The sequence below is a fragment of the Egretta garzetta genome, unplaced genomic scaffold, assembly GCF_000687185.1.
Source record: "Egretta garzetta isolate BGI_Z169 unplaced genomic scaffold, ASM68718v1 scaffold612, whole genome shotgun sequence".
In the NCBI taxonomy this organism is placed as follows: domain Eukaryota; kingdom Metazoa; phylum Chordata; class Aves; order Pelecaniformes; family Ardeidae; genus Egretta; species Egretta garzetta.
The window spans coordinates 1,651,374-1,671,560 of record NW_009259030.1 but is presented as its reverse complement, the minus strand read 5'-3'; the positions used below and the strand labels follow the sequence as shown (position 1 = coordinate 1,671,560).

Below are 20,187 nucleotides of genomic sequence, written 5' to 3'. Positions count from 1 at the left end.
CTGGGAGCCTGGGCTGCCCTCTGAGGCTGTCCCAGACAGTTCTGGGGTGCTCTGAGCCCTTGTCCACATTGCATGAGTGCTACACCAGGAGCAGGCACTACAGCTTTCTTGCTAGAGGTGCGGGTATTTCTGCTGTATAACACCAGTTCTATGCCCAGCCCTGCAGATTTATTTCTCCTCTTTTTTCGCCGTCTCTAAAAATCCATTACAGCCTGCACTGGATGTAAGAAAAGGCAGGGAACCAGGCCATCAGGCATTGGGTTTGATTTCCCCAGGTAAGGTAGTAAAGATGTCTCCTAGGCTGAACACAGTGGTCCTATGGCACGTGTCCCTCCCTGGGCAGGGGGCACGTTTAGGTGTGGAGCTGCTGTTGCCTCCTGTCTGGTCCTTATGCAGTGGCTCTTCTCCTTCCAGGTACAAGGTGCTTGCTCACCTGCATGCCCCAGTGAGCTTCCCGCCTTGAAGATGTGCTGCAGCCAGCCGCAGGCTGGAGGGAAAGCACAAGGTGTGTGCAGAGCCTTGCCCTTCTTGGCACTCACCGTGTGCATCGGGGAGTGAGCATCAAAAGCTGAATGCTTTGGCTGTGCCTTGGCTGTGGGAGGGGTTTGCAATACTGGCATCAGGGCCATGGTGCTCCCCTGTTTGCCTCGTCCCCTTGGTTGTTAAGGACTAACCTTCTCTTGGCTGGGCAATTCCATGGGCAAACAATCTTCATTCTGGCTGCAGGCAGCAGATCAAAACTCTAGACCTGCTTCTCTGTTCCTGGCTGTGCCAGCATCTGCTGTGTGGCTGCAGGCAAAGCCACTCCTTCCTTCCCTGCCCGCTGTCCCCCTGCCAGGCTCACGCCACTAAAGCCCCAGCTCCCGCTGCAGCTGTTTTGTCTTCACACCAATGGGCCCTGGGGTTTTTTTGGGGGGAGTGGGAGGGTGGTCAGGCTGTGCTAGAGCAACTGAAAATTACTTACTGCCACCAAATAAATGCAAAAGAAGGTTTGTGAAATGCCAGGAGGTCTGAGACAGACTGAAGCCCGGACAACCTGTCAGCAGCTTTAAAGGGCTCGGCTGTCAGCCAAGGTGGTATCTAGTATCCCTTGGTAGCACTGTGTGTCCTGAGTGTCTGTGTGGGGATGAGCAACACCCAGTTGCTCCCTGTTTCCCAGGTTGATGCAGCGATGAAGGTCAGTGGGGTTTTCCTGCAGCGGGGTTTGGTAAGGGGGTCTTTTTAGCTGTGCATCACAAGATGCTGTCCTTGTAGGAAGGTTTTCTTCTGAAGCCCAAGCACCTGGATTAGCCTAAATATGTTTTGGGTGCGTTGGGTTTGGGTTTGCTGGAGTCTCTACAAGGGAACATGAAGAGCAGTTTTGGGTTTGATGTCCAGCAGCTTGACTACAGAATTGCTGATGGGTTGGAGCTGGGGCATTTGGTTAGGCTGGCGTGCCCTGGAGGGTGCCAGGCATGCACAGCTTCTGCTGGCCGTGGCTCTTGGCTCTGTGGGTGGTGTGTCTGTCTGTCTATCTGCTAGCACAGTCACACCCCCTTGGTCTCAGCAGTCTCCACCATGACTTGCAGATCTTGACTCCATCCACACTGTTGAGAGCTGCCTGCAGCCCCTGCTGCTGTGCTGGCCTGGCTGCACTCCCTGGAGCAGCCTCCCTGCCAGGCTGCAGCTTTGCTTTTTTTTTTGTGTTTTGTCTTCCGCAGCACTCTGCAAATGCTAATTAGTCTTCTCAGCACCTCAGCTAGATAAAGGATCCCTGTTCCTATCTTGCAGATAAGGAAAGCAGCAGAACTTGTTTCAAACAATCTCCTCCCTCCCCCACAAAGGTGATGGAGTCAGTGGCACCCACCCCTGCAGCCTGTGCCCCTGCATCCTCTTTCACTGGAGGTTGTGAGGGGGCCTCTCTTTGATGGGTCCTCAAAAAAGTGCAATAAAGTCCATGGCCTTGAGGCTGAGCTGAAGCAGCTGGAGGGAAGGGCTGGATGCCATTGCCACGAGCCCTGGGGCTGTAGTTTGGTGGGAGCAGGCACCTGGGTGAGATGCTTGCAGTGGGAGGGAGCCCTGCTCTCCCCTAGCAGGAGAGATCAGTGCCTAATCAGGCTGCAGAACAAGTTCAGTTGTTGGGTTTTTTTTTTTCCATGGTGCCAGGCATGTCAGTACTGTCGGAGCAGGCAGGGGTGCTCCGTACCTGTGGAAAACCGGGCTGGCTGCGGGTTTGTGCTGTAGCGCTTGGCGCCTTTTGAAGCTATATTTGGTTGGTGACATCTGTGGGTGTTGAGTAGAGGATTTTAGGGGCTGTTTTGAATGTGCTTGCTCTTCCTACACTAGCAGGGAAGTTTAAAAGCCTTGTGGCAAGCTTAGTGCCATGGAACTGGGATCCTCAATGAGGTGCATGTGAAATAAATGAGGGACATGTGGGACTGCCACTGCTCGTGGGGGGAGGCAGTGCAGTTGGGCTGGGGAGGTCCTGGGGCAAAACGGGAGGATTTGGGGATCCAGCTGAGAGCTTGGGCTCTCCCAGGGGTGAAATCCCCACGCAGAAGCCTTGGGGAAGGGAACTGAGGAAGGGGAGCGCACATTGCTCTGTCATGCCATGTCTGACTGCCTTACTGACACTTCAAAGCCTCCAGCTCTGAACAAGGCTGAGCCAGCAGGATGAATCACAGGTTTTGAGGCTAGGAAAGGGACTGGTTTTGATCATCTAGGCAAGTTGTCCTGCCTTACCAGGAGATCAAAGCCAGCTTTGAGTGGAGCTGGGTAGACTATTCAGGGTGTTTCCCGGGGCATCCCCAGATAGCCTCTGCCGTGCCTTGGGGCTCTTCTTTTCACCTCCCTCACCCCCCACCCCAGTTTGGGGTGCTTTTCTTTGAAACAAAGCCAGAGGGATTGGCAGAAATGCTTGCTCCTGCCGGCTGTGTGGCACTTGGCATGGGCTGGGGCTCTCCTCTCCCTGCAGAGCATCCCTGTTGTCGAGAAGACCCTTGTATGTGGTCCTTGCAGGGCTGGCTTGTGTCAGGCAGCAATGTGCTGCTCTGTTGGACTCTGTGCATGCCCTGCATGAGCCTGCTCCTGGTCCAGAGACCTTGCAGCCAAACCTGGGAGGGGAAAAAACGCGTTAAATTTATTTTTCTGCCTGTAAGGAGGTGGTGTGTGATTAGGAGCCAAGACGGGTCATGGTGGGGCTGAGGTCTTGAGTTGCTGCAGGCCTTGTGTGAGGTCCATGGTGGTGTGAACCCCAACAATTGCGCTCTGATACCTTAAAACACCCCAGAGGCACTCAGGTACCTAAATACTTTTGGCTGTAGCAGGATTTAGGCACTTCCCAGATCTGGCTCCTTATCTCTGTACATTCCCTCTCATGAACTTGCTGCCCTGTGCTGGGATGCACTGGAGATCAAAGCCCAGGACGAGCAGTGCCTGTGTGCTGCAGGCTTGTGTGTCCCTCTGCCAGAGCCCTCCTCTGCTCCCTGGAGAGGGCCAGCCACATTGGCGTGGTGATGGGCCTTGCCTCTTCAAGGCCTCGTTTGTTTTGCTGTGTATAACAGCAGATCAAGTTCTGTGTAGTGCTTTGCAGAGCGAGCTGAACTCCTCACCACTGCTCCCCCCTGGCTGGTAAGGCCAAGTGGGGAGGGCTGAGCTAAGCTAGGGAGTGCCTTCCTGCAGTGGGATGGGGTTAAAGTTCCATTTCTTGGCCACCTGGGTTGATCGGGTGTCTTCTGATACTGATGGGGCCCTTCTGAGACCCAGATCAGAAGCTGGATCTGTTTTCTCTTCACCTTTTCCTCTTAGCTCACCTTTGCTGAAGGGGGAGCTGGCTTGCTTCCCACCCACCTCCCTCCAGAGCTAATGCTTCCACAACCCTCAGCTGTGTTTTAACAGTTTTGTTCTCCTCCTCCTCTTGCAGAACATACAACTCCTGCAAAAGTGGTGAGGGCTGCCAACCCAAGACAGCGGAAAGGAAGCAAGGTAAGGCTGTGCCTGCCGCCCCCATCGCTGGCCTTCAGCTTCTGGTGTAGTTGTCAGCACTGCCTGAGCATCTTGAGGTCTGGTGAGCAGACCGCTTCCTTTGCAAGCCTGGTTGCAGAGGGGTTGATGTGCTGGCCTGGCTGCTTCCAGGAGCATGGAGAACATCCTGATTCTCCATCTCTTCAGCGTTTTAGTGGTCTTGCATGCTGCCTCGACTGGTTTTCTGCCAAGCTAGGCTAGAGGAGACCTTCTCACCTCCCCTCTTGCAGGGAGGCACTTGGAGTGCAATGCTGGATGTGGAAAACCTCTCCCCCCACCCCAAGGATACCCCAAGTCCCCTGTGGGCTTCGCCGGTGCCCCACTTTGCAGTGCAGACAGGGTGGTGGTGTGATAGAGCACTGTGTCCACAGGTCCTTTCTTCCCTGTGCAATCTGTTCTCTACTGGCACAGAGACTCAGGGTAATTGATTTCAAACAAAGAGACTCCTTTGGAGGAACCAGGGCAATCTGTTCCAGAGGATCAACATGTGGCGGAGGGACAGTTGCTTCTGAGGATGTTGCATGCAGCTGGGGCACAGCTAGGGACATGGGTTGTTGGTGTTGGCTCTCAGCAGCCAGTGAAGACTCATCTGAAACTTCATGTAACTTATCTGTTCCATCTCAGGGAGAGGAGGCCCTGGGGATGGAAGGTGCTCCTGTCTGTGAAACAGGCATGGCCCTGCACTGGAGGTGGTTTTCCCAGGAAACCTGACTCCTGGGGAAGCATGGTACCTGAATGTAGAGGCATGATCTCATGGGGGAATCGGTGACTCCAAATTAATTTAGAAATAATAACTCCACAGGGGCAAAGAGGAGTTTTTGGGCCCAGACAATCTTAAACTTGGTGCCCAGCCGTGATTCATCATGCACCGGGGCAACTGTTTGGGTCCTTTCCTCTCTGTCCTGCAGGTCCTCTCTGAAACCGGGAAGAGGTAGAAATGATGGTAGGGGCCAGGTCACTAACTTAGCAGAGAAGTGACTGGTGGTCCCCCATGTGGCTATGGGGTGTCTGGAACCAGGGAGCTCCCATCACCATCAGATACCTGCTTGAATTTTCCCACCAATTACTATGTGATCCCTTTGCTTTGTTGTTGCCAGCACTTGGTTGCAGTTGGGCGCTTAAGTGAAGCTATGCCCGGCTGTAACCTGCCACTAGGTGGAGGCAGCTTCTTTAATGGCATGTGGTTGCTCTAGGTGGGTTGAGGATGCTGGAAGCTGTGTGCTTTCCCTGTCCAAGGGACAGTGCCTGTGATGAGTGAGTTACCTTGGGTGGCCTGGTGCCAAATGCTGCTGCTGGGGCAAAAATTTTGGTGGGAGCTGGGAGGCTGGTAGCTTACAGGGCTGGTGGCAGCCTCATTACAATCCCTGATAGACATAAACTTGTCTGCAGTTATTTGAGATTAATTTGGGGGCCCCAATTGGGTGGGGAGAGGGGCTGTGTATATGCAGCTCAGGTGTCACCCCCAAACCTCCTGGGGACAGCCATCTGCAGGACAGCGGTGGGTGGTGGCTGTGACAGTGGGGCTGGAAGGGCTTCTGACTGCTGATGCAGGGAGTGGTACCTGCAGCTTGTGCACTAATGAGACTTTTCTCTTTGGATACAAGGTTGGTGACTTCGGTGATGCGACAAATTGGCCAACACCTGGAGAAATAGCCCACAAGAGCGTCCAGGTGAGAACATAAAATCACTCTGGTGAGCAGGGTAAGGCCCTTGTATGCCTCCCTGTCCCTCTGTGGTGCTGGGAGTGCTGGCTGGGCCAGGCCATTTGGGGTCCTGAGTGTCATTGTGGAGGCAGCCAGGAATAGCGTGCAGGGGATTTCCTTTTAGGGCTGCCCTGCGCATCAGGCTCCCTCCCTCAGTGCTATTCTGGGAGCCTGGAGCCCAGTCTAAACTCCTGGGCTGGGTGAAGCAGGTAGGGCAGCTCCCAGACCTGCTCTTGCTCTCCTCAGGGCTACTCAGTGCAAGAAGGGGCCTGGGCAAAAGCCAAGACTTCCACAGGAGAAACTGAAAACACACGTGAGAACAGGCTAGCATGCCCAAGGGGCATGGCCTTCCTTTCCTGCTGCAGACGTGGGTGTTGCTGAAACCTTTCTATTTTTGGATGCTGCCTTGCCAGCTCCTGGCTGCCTGTCAGGACATGAGGGTCACTCACCCTTTTGCCATTGGGGCAGTCTGGTCCCTTTGTAAGACATCCCCATCCAGGAGCACCAGGCCTCCCTGATAGTCCATCTTGATAACTGCTGTGCCTGGGGCTTGTGTCTCAGCTCAAGGACTTCCCAGCATCTGTAGAACCCCTTGTCCTGCTTAGACATAAGCCGTTCCCCAGAAACAGGACAGCTCTGGGAGACATGGAGCAGGGGTGCTCCCAACCTAGGGCAAGGTCCTCATGTTCCTGCTCCTCCTGGGACAGCTGGGGTCTGCCTCCAGCTCTTAATTTCTCCCACCCCTCACATCTTTCCTGCACTGGTGTGTCTCTAGCAGCCACACAAAGCGCCGTCCCTCCGGAAACTGCCTGTCAAGAAAGACATGAAAGAGCAGGAGAAAGGGGATGGGAGCGATGGCAAAGAGAGCCTGAAAACCAAATCGGATGAGTCTGGGGAGGAAAAGAACGGTGACGATGACAACCAGAAGTCAGCTCAGAAGAAAAAAGGTAAGGCAGGACCTGGCCGGGACAGTACCTCAGGCTCAGCCTGTCTGCCCCTCTGTGACCCACAGCCAAGTGCTGGCATCCACCATGTTCCCTGGGGGCCTTGTGGTGGGACATGGTCCCAGTGCAGCTGCGGTGAAAAGGTGTTTGCAGGCTTCAATGGGACAAAGTGTCATTTTGGTGGGAGCAGGGGGAGGAAGCAGATGCTCTCTGAACCTGTGTCACACCCAAACCCTGTCCTTTTGCAGGCAACAAACACAAGTGGGTCCCTTTGCAGATAGACATGAAGTCAGAGGTGCCTAGGGACAAAACGGCCTCTCGGAACAACCGGCAAAACGAGCAGCACAGGCACCCCTCCAACAACCGCAGCGAGCTGAAAGGTGGGGGCTTGGGCTGGGGACCTGCTCTCCCTGCCCCCCAGCCATGGGGCAGAGCGAGCCCCGATGCCCACACATGGCATGGGGGGGTGGGGATGCTTCCTGTGTTCAAAGGGCTCTGGGGGCAGTGGGCTTGCTCCATGGAGGTGCCTTCATCCCATAACACTCCTCCTCCTGCCTCTCCTTCCTCGTCTGCTGCAGGCTGGCACCCGGACAACAAGCACGAGCGCAGCTGGCAGGACCACGATGAAACCTCCAGCGTGAAGAGCGAGGGAGGAGCTGTGCGAGGGACCTTCCGGGGCCGAGGCCGGGGCCGTGGCAGGGGCCGGGGCCGTGGCAGAGGAGGTGATGACTGTGTGTGTGGTCTTGTGACTGTAGGGAGAGAGCAGAGTAAGTGCCAAAGTGTGCAGGGCTTGCTCTCTGTGTGTGAGACACCTGGGGCTCTGAAGTGGGCTGGGGAGGGCACAGTGCTGTAGGGATACAGGGAAATATTGTGGCAGGTCATCCCAGCTGATAAGTTGAGCTGCTTTTAATAAAAGCAGATTACTCTTCTTAGTATTTTAATAAAGACAAATGTCTTTCTGCTACTCAGGCTAAGCTCTTCCACCTGTTTTCTGTCCCTTGGAGTACCTCTGTGTGCAGGAGTTGAAGCATGCTGATACTTTGTGTAGGCTTTGTGTTGTGTTGAGAGCCAAGCAGGAGTCTTGGCTTGGATGGGGAAGAGCATCTGCACTGCCATTTGGCAGGGTAGTGTCTGTGCTAACCCAGACACGGCTTCAATGTAGGACCTTTGTGTATCATTTGGGCTGCCCAGTTGCCCCTGGGCAAGAGGGCTCCTGGCCTCTCTGGCTTGGTGTATCGAGGCTTCCCTGAGATTCCCTCTGTGGCAAAGGCTGAGATGAGGGATGTGGGTCAGTGGCGCACCACTGTGGGCTGCCATGAGGGCCTGAGGAGCAGCGCAGAGGGAGCTGTTTGTGCAGGAGTCTGGCCCCATCTGGCAGCACAGCCTGTCCAGCAGATCCCAGGGGCTCTGTGCTGACCCTTACTGGTGTCCCACAGGGCACTTTGACTACCAGTATGGGTACCGGAAATTCGAGGGCTCGGATGGCTCCCGCACCCAGAAGTATGCTAGCAACATCACTTACTACTTTGACAATATCAGCAGTGCTGAGCTCTACAGCGTGGACCAGGAACTGCTCAAGGACTACATCAAGCGGCAGATGTAAGCACCACCTCTTCTTGTCTGAATGTTGCCTAGTGTGAGATGTTTCCTGCAGACTGTGTAGCTAATCCCGTGGGTAGGGTTAGAGCCCAGGTGTGTTGACTCTGTGCCATGCAGCTTACAGCACCAGCTTACCCCAAGTCTGGGCTCCCCAGGCTGTCTCTCCTTCAGCCTTGCAGTAGCAGAGGTGTGTGGAGGGGGTTATTTCCTCGGGGGTGCCCAGAGGAAGGTGGCTCGGAGCTGCCTCTCAGTGAAATGTTGTCCATACAGAGAATATTACTTCAGTGTGGACAACTTGGAGCGAGACTTCTTCCTGCGTCGTAAGATGGACTCAGACGGCTTCCTTCCCATCACCCTGATTGCCAGCTTCCACCGGGTGCAGGCGCTGACCACTGATATCAGCCTCATCATCAAGGTGAGAGCAAGGAAAGATGAACTTTCCTTCTTGGTCTTCTCACCACCCCTGTCTGAGTCCTGTTTTCTAGATGGGCTATGGGTGAGATGCAAATGGAGCCTTCCCTTGTCCTTGACTTGAGCTCTCTCTCCTCCTCCTGGTCCTCCTAGTGAGGAAGGGCTGGCGCTGAACCACTAAACACACCAAGGCAGGGCCCTAAGTTAACCAGGTATCACTTGGTTCTAGGCTCTGAAGGACAGCAAGGTGGTGGAAATCGTGGATGAGAAGATCAGGAGAAAAGAGCAGCCAGAGAAATGGGCTCTGCCTGGCCCTCCCATGGCAGACTACACACAAACAGACTTCTCACAGTTCATCAACTGCCCTGAGTTTGTGCCCCGGCAAAGCTTCCAGAAAGAGACAGGTGAGCACTAGGGAAATACGGGAGGAGGTGTGGGATGCAGTGTTGGTACTGCAGCAGGACTGAGACCCTGGGAGTCAGGAGTGTTCTCCAGGGTAGGGCTCTGCCCTTTGCTTTCTGCTTGGTGGTGGGAGCTGCTGTGGGCTCTGTCCTCAGACCCCCAGAGTGCTGCTGCCTCTGTACATGCAAAATACGAAAGAGTGAGTCTGTGGCTTTTCCTCTGTGGGAGCTGAAGGGATTCAGGGACGGTTAATCCTGCTGGAAGGCTATTGGCTGTGCCTGGAAACACTCTGCCACTGCTGGGCAGAGCAGAGGACACTCGTGAACCCAACCTTTCCTTAATGGGTGAGGAGATACTGGGCACAAATAGGGCAGTGGGTATAGAGCTGTCATCTGAGTGCTGGAAAGGGTCTGCTGTCCCTTCATGGGCTGCCCCCTGCTCTTGTCACACCATCCCATGGGGGCTGGCGGGAGCCCGAGGCTGGAACCTGAGAGGCCAAGTGGAAGATCTTATTGGTTCTGTTATAAGAGTTAGTTTTGGCAGGAGAAGATCTGTTCCTACTGGCTCCAGGCTGTCTTGGGAAGGTCTCCCCAAGAGCAACAGTCACCACCTGCTTTAGGGCTCTGTGTGTCTAGGATACTGTCACCTGCAGAGCTCTGTGGCCACCACCAGCATCACAGCCTTAACTGCACACTCCCTTCCAGCACCTGTGGGCAATGTGGATGCTAGCTGGTCCCACAAGCTGTTCTGTGCTGCCAAAATAACTCCCTCTTTGATCAGGTGCTTTAAGTACACAACCCCGCAGGCTTTCTCCCTCCTTCTAAAGCACCTTGTGGCTCTTACTCGCTCTAGAGTCTGCTCCTGGTTCCCCACGTCCTGCCAGCCCAGTCCCCACCAAAACCGAGGAGGTCAGTAACCTGAAGACGATGCCTAAGGGCCTGTCTGCAAGTCTGCCAGACCTGGATTCAGAGACATGGATCGAAGTGAAGAAGAGACCTCGTCCCTCCCCAGCGAAGCCCAAGGTAGGTGGTGATGTTGGGGTGGGGATCTCGCAGTTGTCTGGGTGACTCGAATCGTAAGTAGGCAGGTTTCAGATCAAATAAGTTTTGTTGGTTGTGGGAGTGGTGTCCTGGTCTCTCTTGGCCCCATCTAACCCCCTTTGGAGCCACTTCTCAGTGGTATAAATAAGGTGTTCTCCCCAGATGGGCAGCTTCTGCCTGTGGTAAGGACACACAGGGCAATAGCTGGCTCTCCAAGCGGCAGCCTTGTGCCGCTATGTAGTCTTCACCCTGTGTCACCCTTGCCCCCCTACCTGTAGAAACCAGAGGAGTCAAAGACACCACAGCAACAGAAGCAGAAGGACCAAGATGAACCTGAGGAGCTAGACTTCCTCTTTGATGAGGAAATGGAGCAGATGGACGGCCGCAAGAACACCTTCACCGACTGGTCAGATGAAGATTCAGATTACGAGATCGACGATCGGGACGTGAACAAAATCCTCATTGTGACACAGACGCCTCCTTACCTGCGCCGGCATCCTGGCGGGGACCGGACTGGCAACCACACATCCAGGGCTAAAATGAGCTCAGAGCTGGCCAAGGTGATCAATGATGGGCTGTACTACTACGAGCAGGACCTGTGGACAGAGCAATTTGAGCCAGAGTATTCGCAGATCAAGGTGAGAGCAGCTGATCCAAGGAAAGGAGTGGGCCATGTGGGCGTGGGGCTCCTCACAGGGAGCTTTGTGTGTAGCAGACTGGCTGCCTTGGTGGGGTGGGAAGGGCGGTGAGTTACAGCCCACTGGTGGGGTAGAGCGAAGCTGAGATTAGTAGTCTCATAGAGCTCGGGATTCCTGGCTCCCAGTGTCATGCTCTGCTGTGCCAGGGATAAACACAGCTCTGTAACATGGCATAAGGCTGCAGCCAGGTAAACAAAGTGCCAATAACGAGGTGACCTGGAACATGGCGTCCACTGCTCTGCTGTCTGCCAGGGTCTTGGCAGGCAGTGCCAGATCTATGGAGGGAACAGAGTGTTTCTGCATTGTCCATAGTGCCCAGCGCTCCATGGCACAGTCCCTTGGAGACTGCACTTACGGGGGACGGGTTCATTGATGACTGGGCTGCACTTGGCCTGTGTTCTTCTCCGCTTCGCTGCCAGTTTGCGTAGACTTGGGCTTTTTATAGAAAGCCCATCTGCTCTCTGAAACATTTGAGTCCCAGCTTGGTGACTCTCACAGTCGGGGGCTTGCCTAGGCTCGTTCAGCAACTGAAATTACTTTGGCTGCAAGGTGGGATGGCCCATTGGAGCTACCAGCTGGGCTCAGTGTTTCCATGTCTGGTACCTGGCATGTTGCTGAAGCAGTGCAGTTTTTTGAGGTGGTAGAAGCTGGGTGTATGGGGAGAGCAGGTGACAGAGGTACAGTGAGTGCTGGGGACACGGGCCCTTCAAGTACATGGGAGCGCTGGGCCCCGCTGCTGGTGTGGTGGTGAGGATGCAGGGATGCAAGAAGGTGGTGGGGCCAGCAGGGTCCTGGCCAAGCTTGCCTTGAACCTTGCTGCACTGGTGCTAATGCAGGTGGGTAAAAGCCTGAAAGAAGCAAGCAATGGTTAGTGGAGCTGCCTTGTAGGATCCCTGATAGCTTGGGAGCAGCAAGTGGCTCGGATCTGGCCCATGCAGGGCCCTGTTTTCTGTCTACTCCATCTCCCCTTCCTACCTCCATGCAGCACGTTGCCCTTCTGGGCACCAAAGCCTCATGGCTGCACTTTGTGCCCAGCATTGTGGCTGTTGCACAAGTAGAGCAGTGGTCACGATGAGTTGATGGGATGAGGGCAACTGGTTGCTTCATCGTCTTCCTCTTCCAATGCAGCAAGAAGTGGAGAACTTCAAGAAGGTGAATATGATCAGCAGGGAGCAGTTTGACACCCTGACCCCAGAGCCCCCCGTGGATCCAAACCAGGAAGTCCCTCCTGGTCCCCCTAGGTTCCAGCAAGGTAAGAGACAAGGGACACAAGCAGATGGGACTGAATTTGCCCCTATTCCACCTAGCGAGAGGTCCTTGGAGGTTGGGTAGCAGATGGGGAGAAGGAATTGGGGCCACTGGTGAAGGGGATTCTTTCCCAGAGCAACGCTCTTCTCCCAGCTGACCATTGACCGCTTTGGGGCTCCAGAAGAGGAGGCCCAAAAGCAGAGGTGTCTCAGCAGAGTGAGGAAACTTTGGTAGCCTTTCATGTAGCTTCCTGATTGTGACTTTTCTTTTGGACCCTCTCAGAGTACCTGGAAGGCAGCTGCCTACTGGACCTTGCTTGCCTGTGTGTGGGGCCTGATGCCCTGTCCTTCTCCTGGGGGTGGGGGATTTGTCACTGCTGTGAGCTGCTGGGAAGCAGATACTTTGTGGATTCCCTGGAAGCTCAGTTCTTGGATCTGCTGCTAGGCTTTGGTCTGTCTGGCCCAATTTCCAGGCCTGGCTGGATTTGAAGCTGCTTGTCTCGGAGGCCTAGGATGGGTCCTTGTGTTCCTGCCCCTGCTGATTCCCATCTGCCAGATTGCTGTCCTTTGGCTGTAGTGATGCTCTTGTGTTCAGAGCTCAGCTTGACCCAGGGTGGGGGGGTTCTCTCTGCAGTACCTACAGACGCTTTGGCTAACAAGTTGTTTGGAGTCCCTGAGCCTTCAGCTATTGCCCGGTCTTTGCCTACAACTGTACCAGAATCGCCCAACTACCGCAATGCCAGGACGCCCCGGACCCCTCGCACACCTCAGCTGAAGGACCCGACGCAGACGCCCCGGTTCTACCCGGTTGTGAAAGAGGGCAGGACGATAGATGCCAAGGTGGGACCAGGGCTGGGGTGTGGGACGGGAACTGAGGTTTCCTAGTGGGGCCTGGGGAGGAAGGGGACACGTCGCTGATGCACCATGTCTTGCAGACTCCACGGAAGAGGAAGACGAGGCACAGTTCGAACCCGCCGATGGAGAGCCATGTGGGCTGGGTGATGGACTCTCGGGAGCACAGGCCCCGAACTGCCTCCATCAGGTACCAGAGATGGGTATGCGGGGTCATGGAGGAGCCAGAAATGAGAAAGGGAGCAAGTGTGGGAAGGAGGGGGGGAAAAGGCAGCGTCTGGTCTTGCAGGGGAGGCTTCCTGTTAGGTGGCTGCAGAAAGGACTGGGACCCACCTTGTCCCTCCAAGGAAGGAGCTGAGGAAAGTCTGAAGCCTTGGAGTAACATTGGAACCCTTCCTATAGGATAGCCCATGGCTCAGGTCCTAAACGCAGAGTAGACACTCACAGGGAGTTGGTGGGACCAACAGAAAAGTGCCATGGGGAAGAGTGTGACCCCACTCTGCTATCAGCTGGGTGATGCCAAGGAAAGGGGTTGATGGCAGTCTCTTGTGCTCAGCTCCAGCCCCTCGGAGGGGACCCCGGCCGTTGGAAGCTACGGCTGCACCCCGCAGTCCCTGCCCAAGTTTCAGCATCCTTCACACGAGCTGCTCAAGGAGAACGGCTTCACGCAACATGTCTACCACAAGTACCGTCGGCGCTGCCTTAACGGTAGGGATGCCTGCACTGCAGGGCCTGGGGCAGGGTGTCTGTGCTCCCCTGTGTTCAGGGCACAGGGTACAGCTGCAGAGCATGCCCATGGAGATCAGCAGGGTCCTACAGGATGACCTTGCTGGTAGCTGATGTTACACCGCAGTTTGTGGTGAGCACAAGCTGTGGCTCGGGGTGCCCAGCACTGGGAGTGGGTGTAGTGACAGTGCCACAGGGCACTTCTGTACATGAGCCCTCCTGTGCAGAGCTGGCTCCCCGGGAGAGGATCTGCCTCGTAATCATTCCCTCTTCCCAAAACAGAGCGGAAACGGCTGGGCATTGGTCAGTCCCAGGAGATGAACACGCTGTTCCGGTTCTGGTCCTTCTTCCTCCGAGATCACTTCAACAAGAAGATGTATGAGGAGTTCAAGCAGCTGGCTGTGGAGGATGGGAAGGAGGGATACAGGTAGGAGAGGTGGGGCAGAGCAGCCTTTCCTGGGAGGGGAGTGAGGGAAGAAGGATTCAGCCTTTTGCAGGGCTCACAGCAAAACAAAGGCAGCGCCTCTGCCATGCTCGAAGGTAGGACTAGGGCCACCTCCAGTCACCTCTTGCTGCTGGTACACAACAGGGCGCTCTGCCCGGGTGTTGCATGCACCGGTGTCTGAGCACCACGTGCTGTTCTGTTCCCAGGTACGGTCTGGAGTGCCTTTTCAGATACTACAGTTATGGGCTGGAGAAGAAATTCCGGCCAGACATATTTAAGGACTTTCAAGAAGAGACCATCAAGGATTATGAAGCTGGTAGGTGCCTCCTTTGGCATCCCCTGGGGTTGGCAGTGATGTAGCCCAGCTGCATGGCTGCCCCTGGGCCTCTTCTCATAACTTTGGGGAAGCCACGTAATGCTATACACTAACGTATGTGACGGGGACCAACTGGATGTCCTGTTGCTAGCTTCACGGGAGAGGGTTGAGTGAATGCTCACTGGCCTGAAAACTGCTGTAGGGATGGAAGGGGCAGTGGGAGACTGTAGCTTTCCCATTTCACTGGAGGCACTGGTTCCTCTAGGATTTCTCAAGGCCCTGCAGTGGCTGAGCCTTGTCACCACCAAGTCAGCCCAGCCTGGGGACATCCCCTGTCAAGAGGGCTGCCCGGTACTGATGAAGGTTGCTTCCCTCCATGTTCTCAGTCTTGCCTCGGTTATGCCCACCAGTGGGACAGGAGGGTCTGAGCGGTGAGCGGTGGGGAAGCCTGGAGGAAAGGGTTCTGATGTCTGGTTTGATTTTTGTCCTGCTGACATCTGGTTTGGTTTTCTTCCCCCTTCAGGACAGCTCTATGGGCTGGAAAAGTTCTGGGCCTTCTTAAAATATTCCAAAGCCAAAAATCTGGACATTAACAGCAAACTGCAAGAATACCTCAGCAAGTTCAAGCGCCTCGAGGACTTCCGAGTGGATGTGAGTAGACACAATGCCTCTACCACACTGATGGCCCCTGCAAACACCCCTCAGTCCCCTCCAAGGAGGATTTTGGGGGCCAGTCCCCAAGCAGCGCCAGGCAGGGGAAGTCAGTGACACCTAGTGTCACACCCTGTCATTGCAGCCGGGTCAGGAACAAGCTGCAGGGTTTGAATATTGCAAATGCACTTCAGGGCAGCTCTCTGGGGAATTGGATGAGCCCATCTTCCCTGATTAGCTGAGGAGGGAGGAGGAAAGTGAGCTTTGGTGGCCTGAGTGGAGCTAGCATCATGTGGAGCTCTGGCTCCCAGACTTCTGCACCGTGATGCTGAGTGGGAAGGAGGCGCCTAAGAGCAAGTTGTCACCCTTGTGCTTGACTGGAAGTCAGCATGTCTTTCTGGCAGCAAATCTGGCAGCAGTAGATTTAGAGAGGAGGGCAGCTGCATGCTTGGGACGGGTGTGTGTGTTCCTTGTGGGTCAGGGAGAGATGCTGCACCTAGAGGTTTGCAGGAAGACTGTCCTCTGCTCCAGGGGGAGGGCATCTGCATTTGGAGGAGGCTGTGCTGATACTGGCGTGCTTCTCTTCCAGCCACCCATGGGGGAGGAAGGTGGACACAAGAGGTACCCTACGACGTCAGGGGGAGATGGCAGGAAGCGCTACCCATCCCAGTCTTCCAGCAAAACGGTCAGCCAGTGCCCATCCAGCCAAGCCCACACCTCACCCAGCCAGCCTGCACAAGAGGATGCCAAAAACCTGAGCCAGCAATCTCCCGCCCCATCGGCTGCAGAATCGCAGACAGTGGGGAAGTAGAGAGGCTGCAATGTCTGCTTCCTGCCGGGGGACGGGGTGGGTTGGTAGGGGACTGGCTTGGAGAAGGGAAGACGTGAGGGGGTGAGACAGGAAGGGAGCTGGAAGGTGGGTGCCCAGGAATTAGGCTGCTTGGGAGAAACTTCAACGCACATGACTTTTTTTTTTTTTCTTTTTTTTCTCTCGTGGCTGGAAAGCAAAGACGATCTGCATCTAAAACACCATTTTGCTATTACAACCTTGACCAGAGCCAGACCCGCTCCCAGCAGACCCACCCTTTGCCTTCCCTTCCCTCCCCTCCTATGCACACACTCATGTCTTAGTGTCTCTTCAAAAAAAAAAAAGTTCTGGCTGGGTTGGAAAGGGGAGATTTTTTTATTATTATATATATATATCAAGTTTTAAATTATTGCTAGAAGTTTGTCTGGATTTACCAAAACAAGTCTGCTCTGTGCGGCCCCAACGACTCCCCTCTGTGTCCCCCCTCGGATCGCAGGGCAGCCTGCTCAGGAAGCTCGGAGGAGCGAGGTTCCCCGATGGGGGACCGAAGCCGCAGCGTGTCACGATGCTGTGGAGCCTCTGATCTCCATGACCTGGCTGACGTCTCCCATTCCACGTACGGTGGTGCCTCTCCGACACCGACCGCCATGACAGGAGCATCGCCCTGTTCGTCCTCCTGGTCCTTCCTCCCCAGCGTCTTCACCTCCAACCTTCCTGAGGGTCTGGCTCTCCTTCCACCCACCTCTCCCTTCCATCACGGACAATTTGGAAGTCAACCAAAGGACCTTTGCCAAGGATGGGCATGTTCTGACTCCTTCCTGCGAGGATGGCTGGTGGGAGGCTGGCAGGCACCCGGACTCAAGCCTGCCCGGACGGTGCACCCGCTGCCCCAGGAACGCCCATCGCATGCAAAGACAGGACTTTGCCGAAGGAGGTTTTCTCTTCCTTTTCCCTTGAAAAAATGAAACAACAACAACAAACACACACCCCCCCCCACAAACCCCTCTAAAATGACAAGAAAAAAACTCTTTGAAAAGACACATCTCCCTTTGCTTTCTTCCTTGGAAATATTATTGAAGAAAAAAAAAAAACCAACAAAAAAAACAAAACAAAAAAACACACACAAAAAAAAAGTTGCCTTATGGTGGAGCTAGACTGGGGAGTCTCGCTGGCTTCCTGCACCCCGGGGTGTGTTGGGCTCTCGGCCCCCCACCCCCGGCCCAGAGACTCCTCACGGCATTGCTGCCGAGCTGATCGTCCCCGCGGCCTTTCCTCTGACCCTGCAGCTCGTTCGGATGCCTCCCCCTGTTGTGGAGAACCCCTGCCAGCCCTGATTCTCATGGGGGAAGGTGCCAAGGGCAGTCAAATCCAAGACTTGTGCTCACAAAGTAGTTGAAGCCGCTATGTTGTGTATATACCATTGTAGCACCCTCCCTGTGACAGCGACTGTACGTGCTTGTGGCCTCGCTCGGATCCCCCGTGCTCTCTCCGGGTTTGGGCTGGGGCAGGAGGTTGCTCTGCTCTGTGCCTCCAGCGTGGTTGGGGGGAGAGTGGGAGATTGTCACAGCAGCTGGAGGGACCCGTCCTTGCTGCGAGCGAGTGGGAGTGGCTGGCATGTCCCTAGTGCCACGTAATGCTGCAGCCTGACGAGGGAGCGCCGCAGCCCTGGCGAGCCCATCTCTGGCCTGGGGCTGCTGGTGGGACTTGTGCTGGGCACGAGCAGGAGACCTGCCCAGCAAAGGAGGGCTCTCGCCTGGGTTTCCTTGTGCGTTGTGTCTTGGTGGGCAGCATTCCTGTGCGTTTCCGAGGGCTGAGGTAACACTGGGCTGCTCCTTGCTTGGCTGAGGCAAGGGGGGATGGCTGCAGAGCTGCTGTGGCATTTACTTGGTTCCTTTACCCAGCACTGGGCAGGCTTTGGCAGGCAAACCCTCCCCAGGCTCGTGAGCGGGGTTCCCTCACAGGGGGCATGTGTCACAGGGGTAAGATCTGCTCCTGGGGCCCAGAGGTAGCACTGGCAAGTCAGGCTCCTGCTGTAAGGAAGGGCGGAAGCTCCTTTTCAGCCAGAGCTGCTTGCCGTGCTGCCGCTGTGCTCCATCTCCTGGGTCGGGATATCTGCGTTACAGCTGGCGTGGTTGTGGCTCTGGCACTCCATCCTCGTGAGCTGCAAAGCATGCTCCTGTGCGCGGTGTGGAGCAGGCACCGCCGTGGGCTACTCAAAGACGCAGCTAATTGCGTTGCCCTCTCTGCAAAATCATAAGCTGGTAATGAACAGCATTTTCCCAAAGTATCTGGTTGATCTAGAGCTGCATCTCCTAGCTGGGAGGAGTTGTCATCTCTCCAGGGCTGTCCCTGTACGGCTGCGGGGCTGGTGGATGAGAGCAGCCAGGACCTGAAAGCAGAGATCAAGAGGGCGAGCTTGGGCAAGCTGTTGGATCAGCGGTGGCGTGGATGCTCACGGGGCCCTGGCTGAAGTCATCACCTTCCCGAACTGACACTGTGTCAAAGATGCTGCTTTAGGTGGGGGGGGAGGTTGTGGACTGGTCCGTGTGGAGCAGCTTCATGAACTGCTGCTAGAATTGAAAGCACAGCTGGATTGGAGTGAGGCTGGGTAGCTGCTACTTTGCTGTTTTCTGGTGGTGTGATCCTGCCCTGGTCTGTCTGCCCCTGCCACACCACCCTGCAGCTCGGTACTGCTCACAGGCTCCATTTCGGCACGCCAGCCTGGGTCTGTGGCTTGCTCCGTAACAGCAGCCGTGCTCTGGGATTGCAGGGTGGTAACTGGGCAAAGATGGGCAAGGAACGCTTGTACAGTGCTGCGGCTGTGACTGTTATCTCTGGATTTCCCCTCTCTCGTGAGCCCCTCTGAGTCAGGTCTCTGAGGTGTTTAAGAATGCAGCCAGGTTTGCCCCTGATTTGGGAAGGAGGAGCCTTGGGGGCTGGAGGTGAGGGTTGATCAAGGACCCTGGAGGTGCCTTGGTGGTTGTTTGCAAGTGGAGGTGGGTCTGGATGTGCCGCAGGTGGTCCTTGCTGCTGTGCCCCTGTGCTCCTCTCATCGGTGTGTGTTCTCATTTAAAGCCAATTGTCTGCATTTTAGCAACAAAATAAATAGAAAATGAGGAGGAACGAGCTCCTGCCGTGAAGTTGTTGCTTGTGGAGCAGACTGGAATTGTTTGGGTGGTAAGAGGTAAGAAATTTCCTAGAGAATTTCCCAAAATCTGAATTGATTTTAAATTATTTCTTGATTTCTAAGGCTGGGGCTCAGTCTTGGCATGGAAGAGTTGGTTTTGGTTTTTTTTTTCCCCCCCCTCTGCTGAGCCAGTGGTTTGTCACATCAGTGTGGCTGAGGGCTCCGCGTGACAGCCCATTTCCCGGGGTCAGAGCAAGCCCAGCGGTCCTGCCGCCCTCCGGATTTGCGGACGTTGTGCCTTGTTTTCCTGTCTGTCGAACAGCAGCATAGCCAGGGAGCGAAGGGAAGATGGGCTGTGACAGCCTGAGGCGGCTGTTGCTTTGCTCCTGCCTGCCTTCCTCCGGGCGGAGGGAACGCGGGGCCGTTCGCTCCCGCTCTCCGTGTGGTAGGGGGCAGGCGGCTCCGCGATGCCCTGGCTATGGGGCCGCATCCTGCGTCCCTGCTGTGTGCTGGCCGGGGCCGCGGGGCGCTGAGGAAGCACTGACCACAGCAAGGCTGTCCCTTCTCTTGGGGCTTGCGTGGGGGCCGGTCTGCAGGGCCCTTGCCCTCCTGCTGCGTACCGAAGGCATTGCACAGCGCCGGACACAGGGACAGCTGTCCGGAGAGGGGGGTTGCTTTTGAGGGAGCTCTTGCCCTCCTGCTGAGGAGGTAGTTTGGCCTTGCTTTTAGCTTGGATGCTTCACCACAATCATGTTTTGTGCTTTTTTTTTTTTTATTATTTTTATTTTTAATTTTCGTGGTCCGAGTGATCAGGTGGGCCTTCCCCCTGCGAACGCTGGTCCGTCCCGGGGCGGCGAGGGCTGCACCGTGCTGGCCCCCAGCCACCAGCGCGGCCGCAGGAGCACCGGGTCCTGTGGGTCAGCCCCTCTTTGGGATGCAGGGATGGAGAGCTCTGGCGTGGGGTCAGGGGTGGAGGGGGAAGGTGTGTTTTGGAGGAGGCTTCGTTGCTTTGCCGTGCTCATTTGGGGGGAGGGGGGAAATTACAACAAGTAATAATCCTGCTGCTCTGTTCGCCTGTCTGTCCCTCTTCCTGCTGCCCCCCTCGCACCCCCGGTGGTGTCACCCATAGCCCTTGGGGTCCCTTGAGTTTCGTCAGCTGCTCGTCCTGCTTGGGACTGGCTGGCTGTACCGTAACAAAACGATGTGTTAACCTCAG

The 20,187-nt window shown here is 55.6% G+C and overlaps 1 protein-coding gene across 2 annotated transcripts in view; it reads left to right on the top strand.

Moving 5' to 3' along the window:
• Positions 1-16,824, top strand: part of LARP1 (La ribonucleoprotein 1, translational regulator) — a 42,643-nt gene extending 25,819 nt beyond the window's left edge. The window contains exons 3-20 of one of the 2 annotated variants that reach the window (XM_035890279.1): positions 3,902-3,963; positions 5,607-5,672; positions 6,481-6,652; positions 6,898-7,029; positions 7,228-7,371; positions 8,086-8,248; positions 8,519-8,663; positions 8,889-9,063; positions 9,914-10,083; positions 10,380-10,739; positions 11,928-12,051; positions 12,681-12,886; positions 12,982-13,088; positions 13,455-13,606; positions 13,907-14,051; positions 14,276-14,385; positions 14,909-15,036; positions 15,626-16,824. In XM_035890279.1, coding sequence (XP_035746172.1) covers positions 6,529-6,652; positions 6,898-7,029; positions 7,228-7,371; positions 8,086-8,248; positions 8,519-8,663; positions 8,889-9,063; positions 9,914-10,083; positions 10,380-10,739; positions 11,928-12,051; positions 12,681-12,886; positions 12,982-13,088; positions 13,455-13,606; positions 13,907-14,051; positions 14,276-14,385; positions 14,909-15,036; positions 15,626-15,847 — 2,607 coding nt within the window. In that variant the 5' untranslated portion in view covers positions 3,902-3,963; positions 5,607-5,672; positions 6,481-6,528 and the 3' untranslated portion in view covers positions 15,848-16,824. Of the gene's footprint in view, positions 1-3,901; positions 3,964-5,606; positions 5,673-6,480; positions 6,653-6,897; positions 7,030-7,227; positions 7,372-8,085; positions 8,249-8,518; positions 8,664-8,888; positions 9,064-9,913; positions 10,084-10,379; positions 10,740-11,927; positions 12,052-12,680; positions 12,887-12,981; positions 13,089-13,454; positions 13,607-13,906; positions 14,052-14,275; positions 14,386-14,908; positions 15,037-15,625 lie in introns of those variants that run through there. The other variant, XM_035890278.1, reaches the window with a different exon arrangement.
• Positions 16,825-20,187: the final 3,363 nt, after the last annotated feature.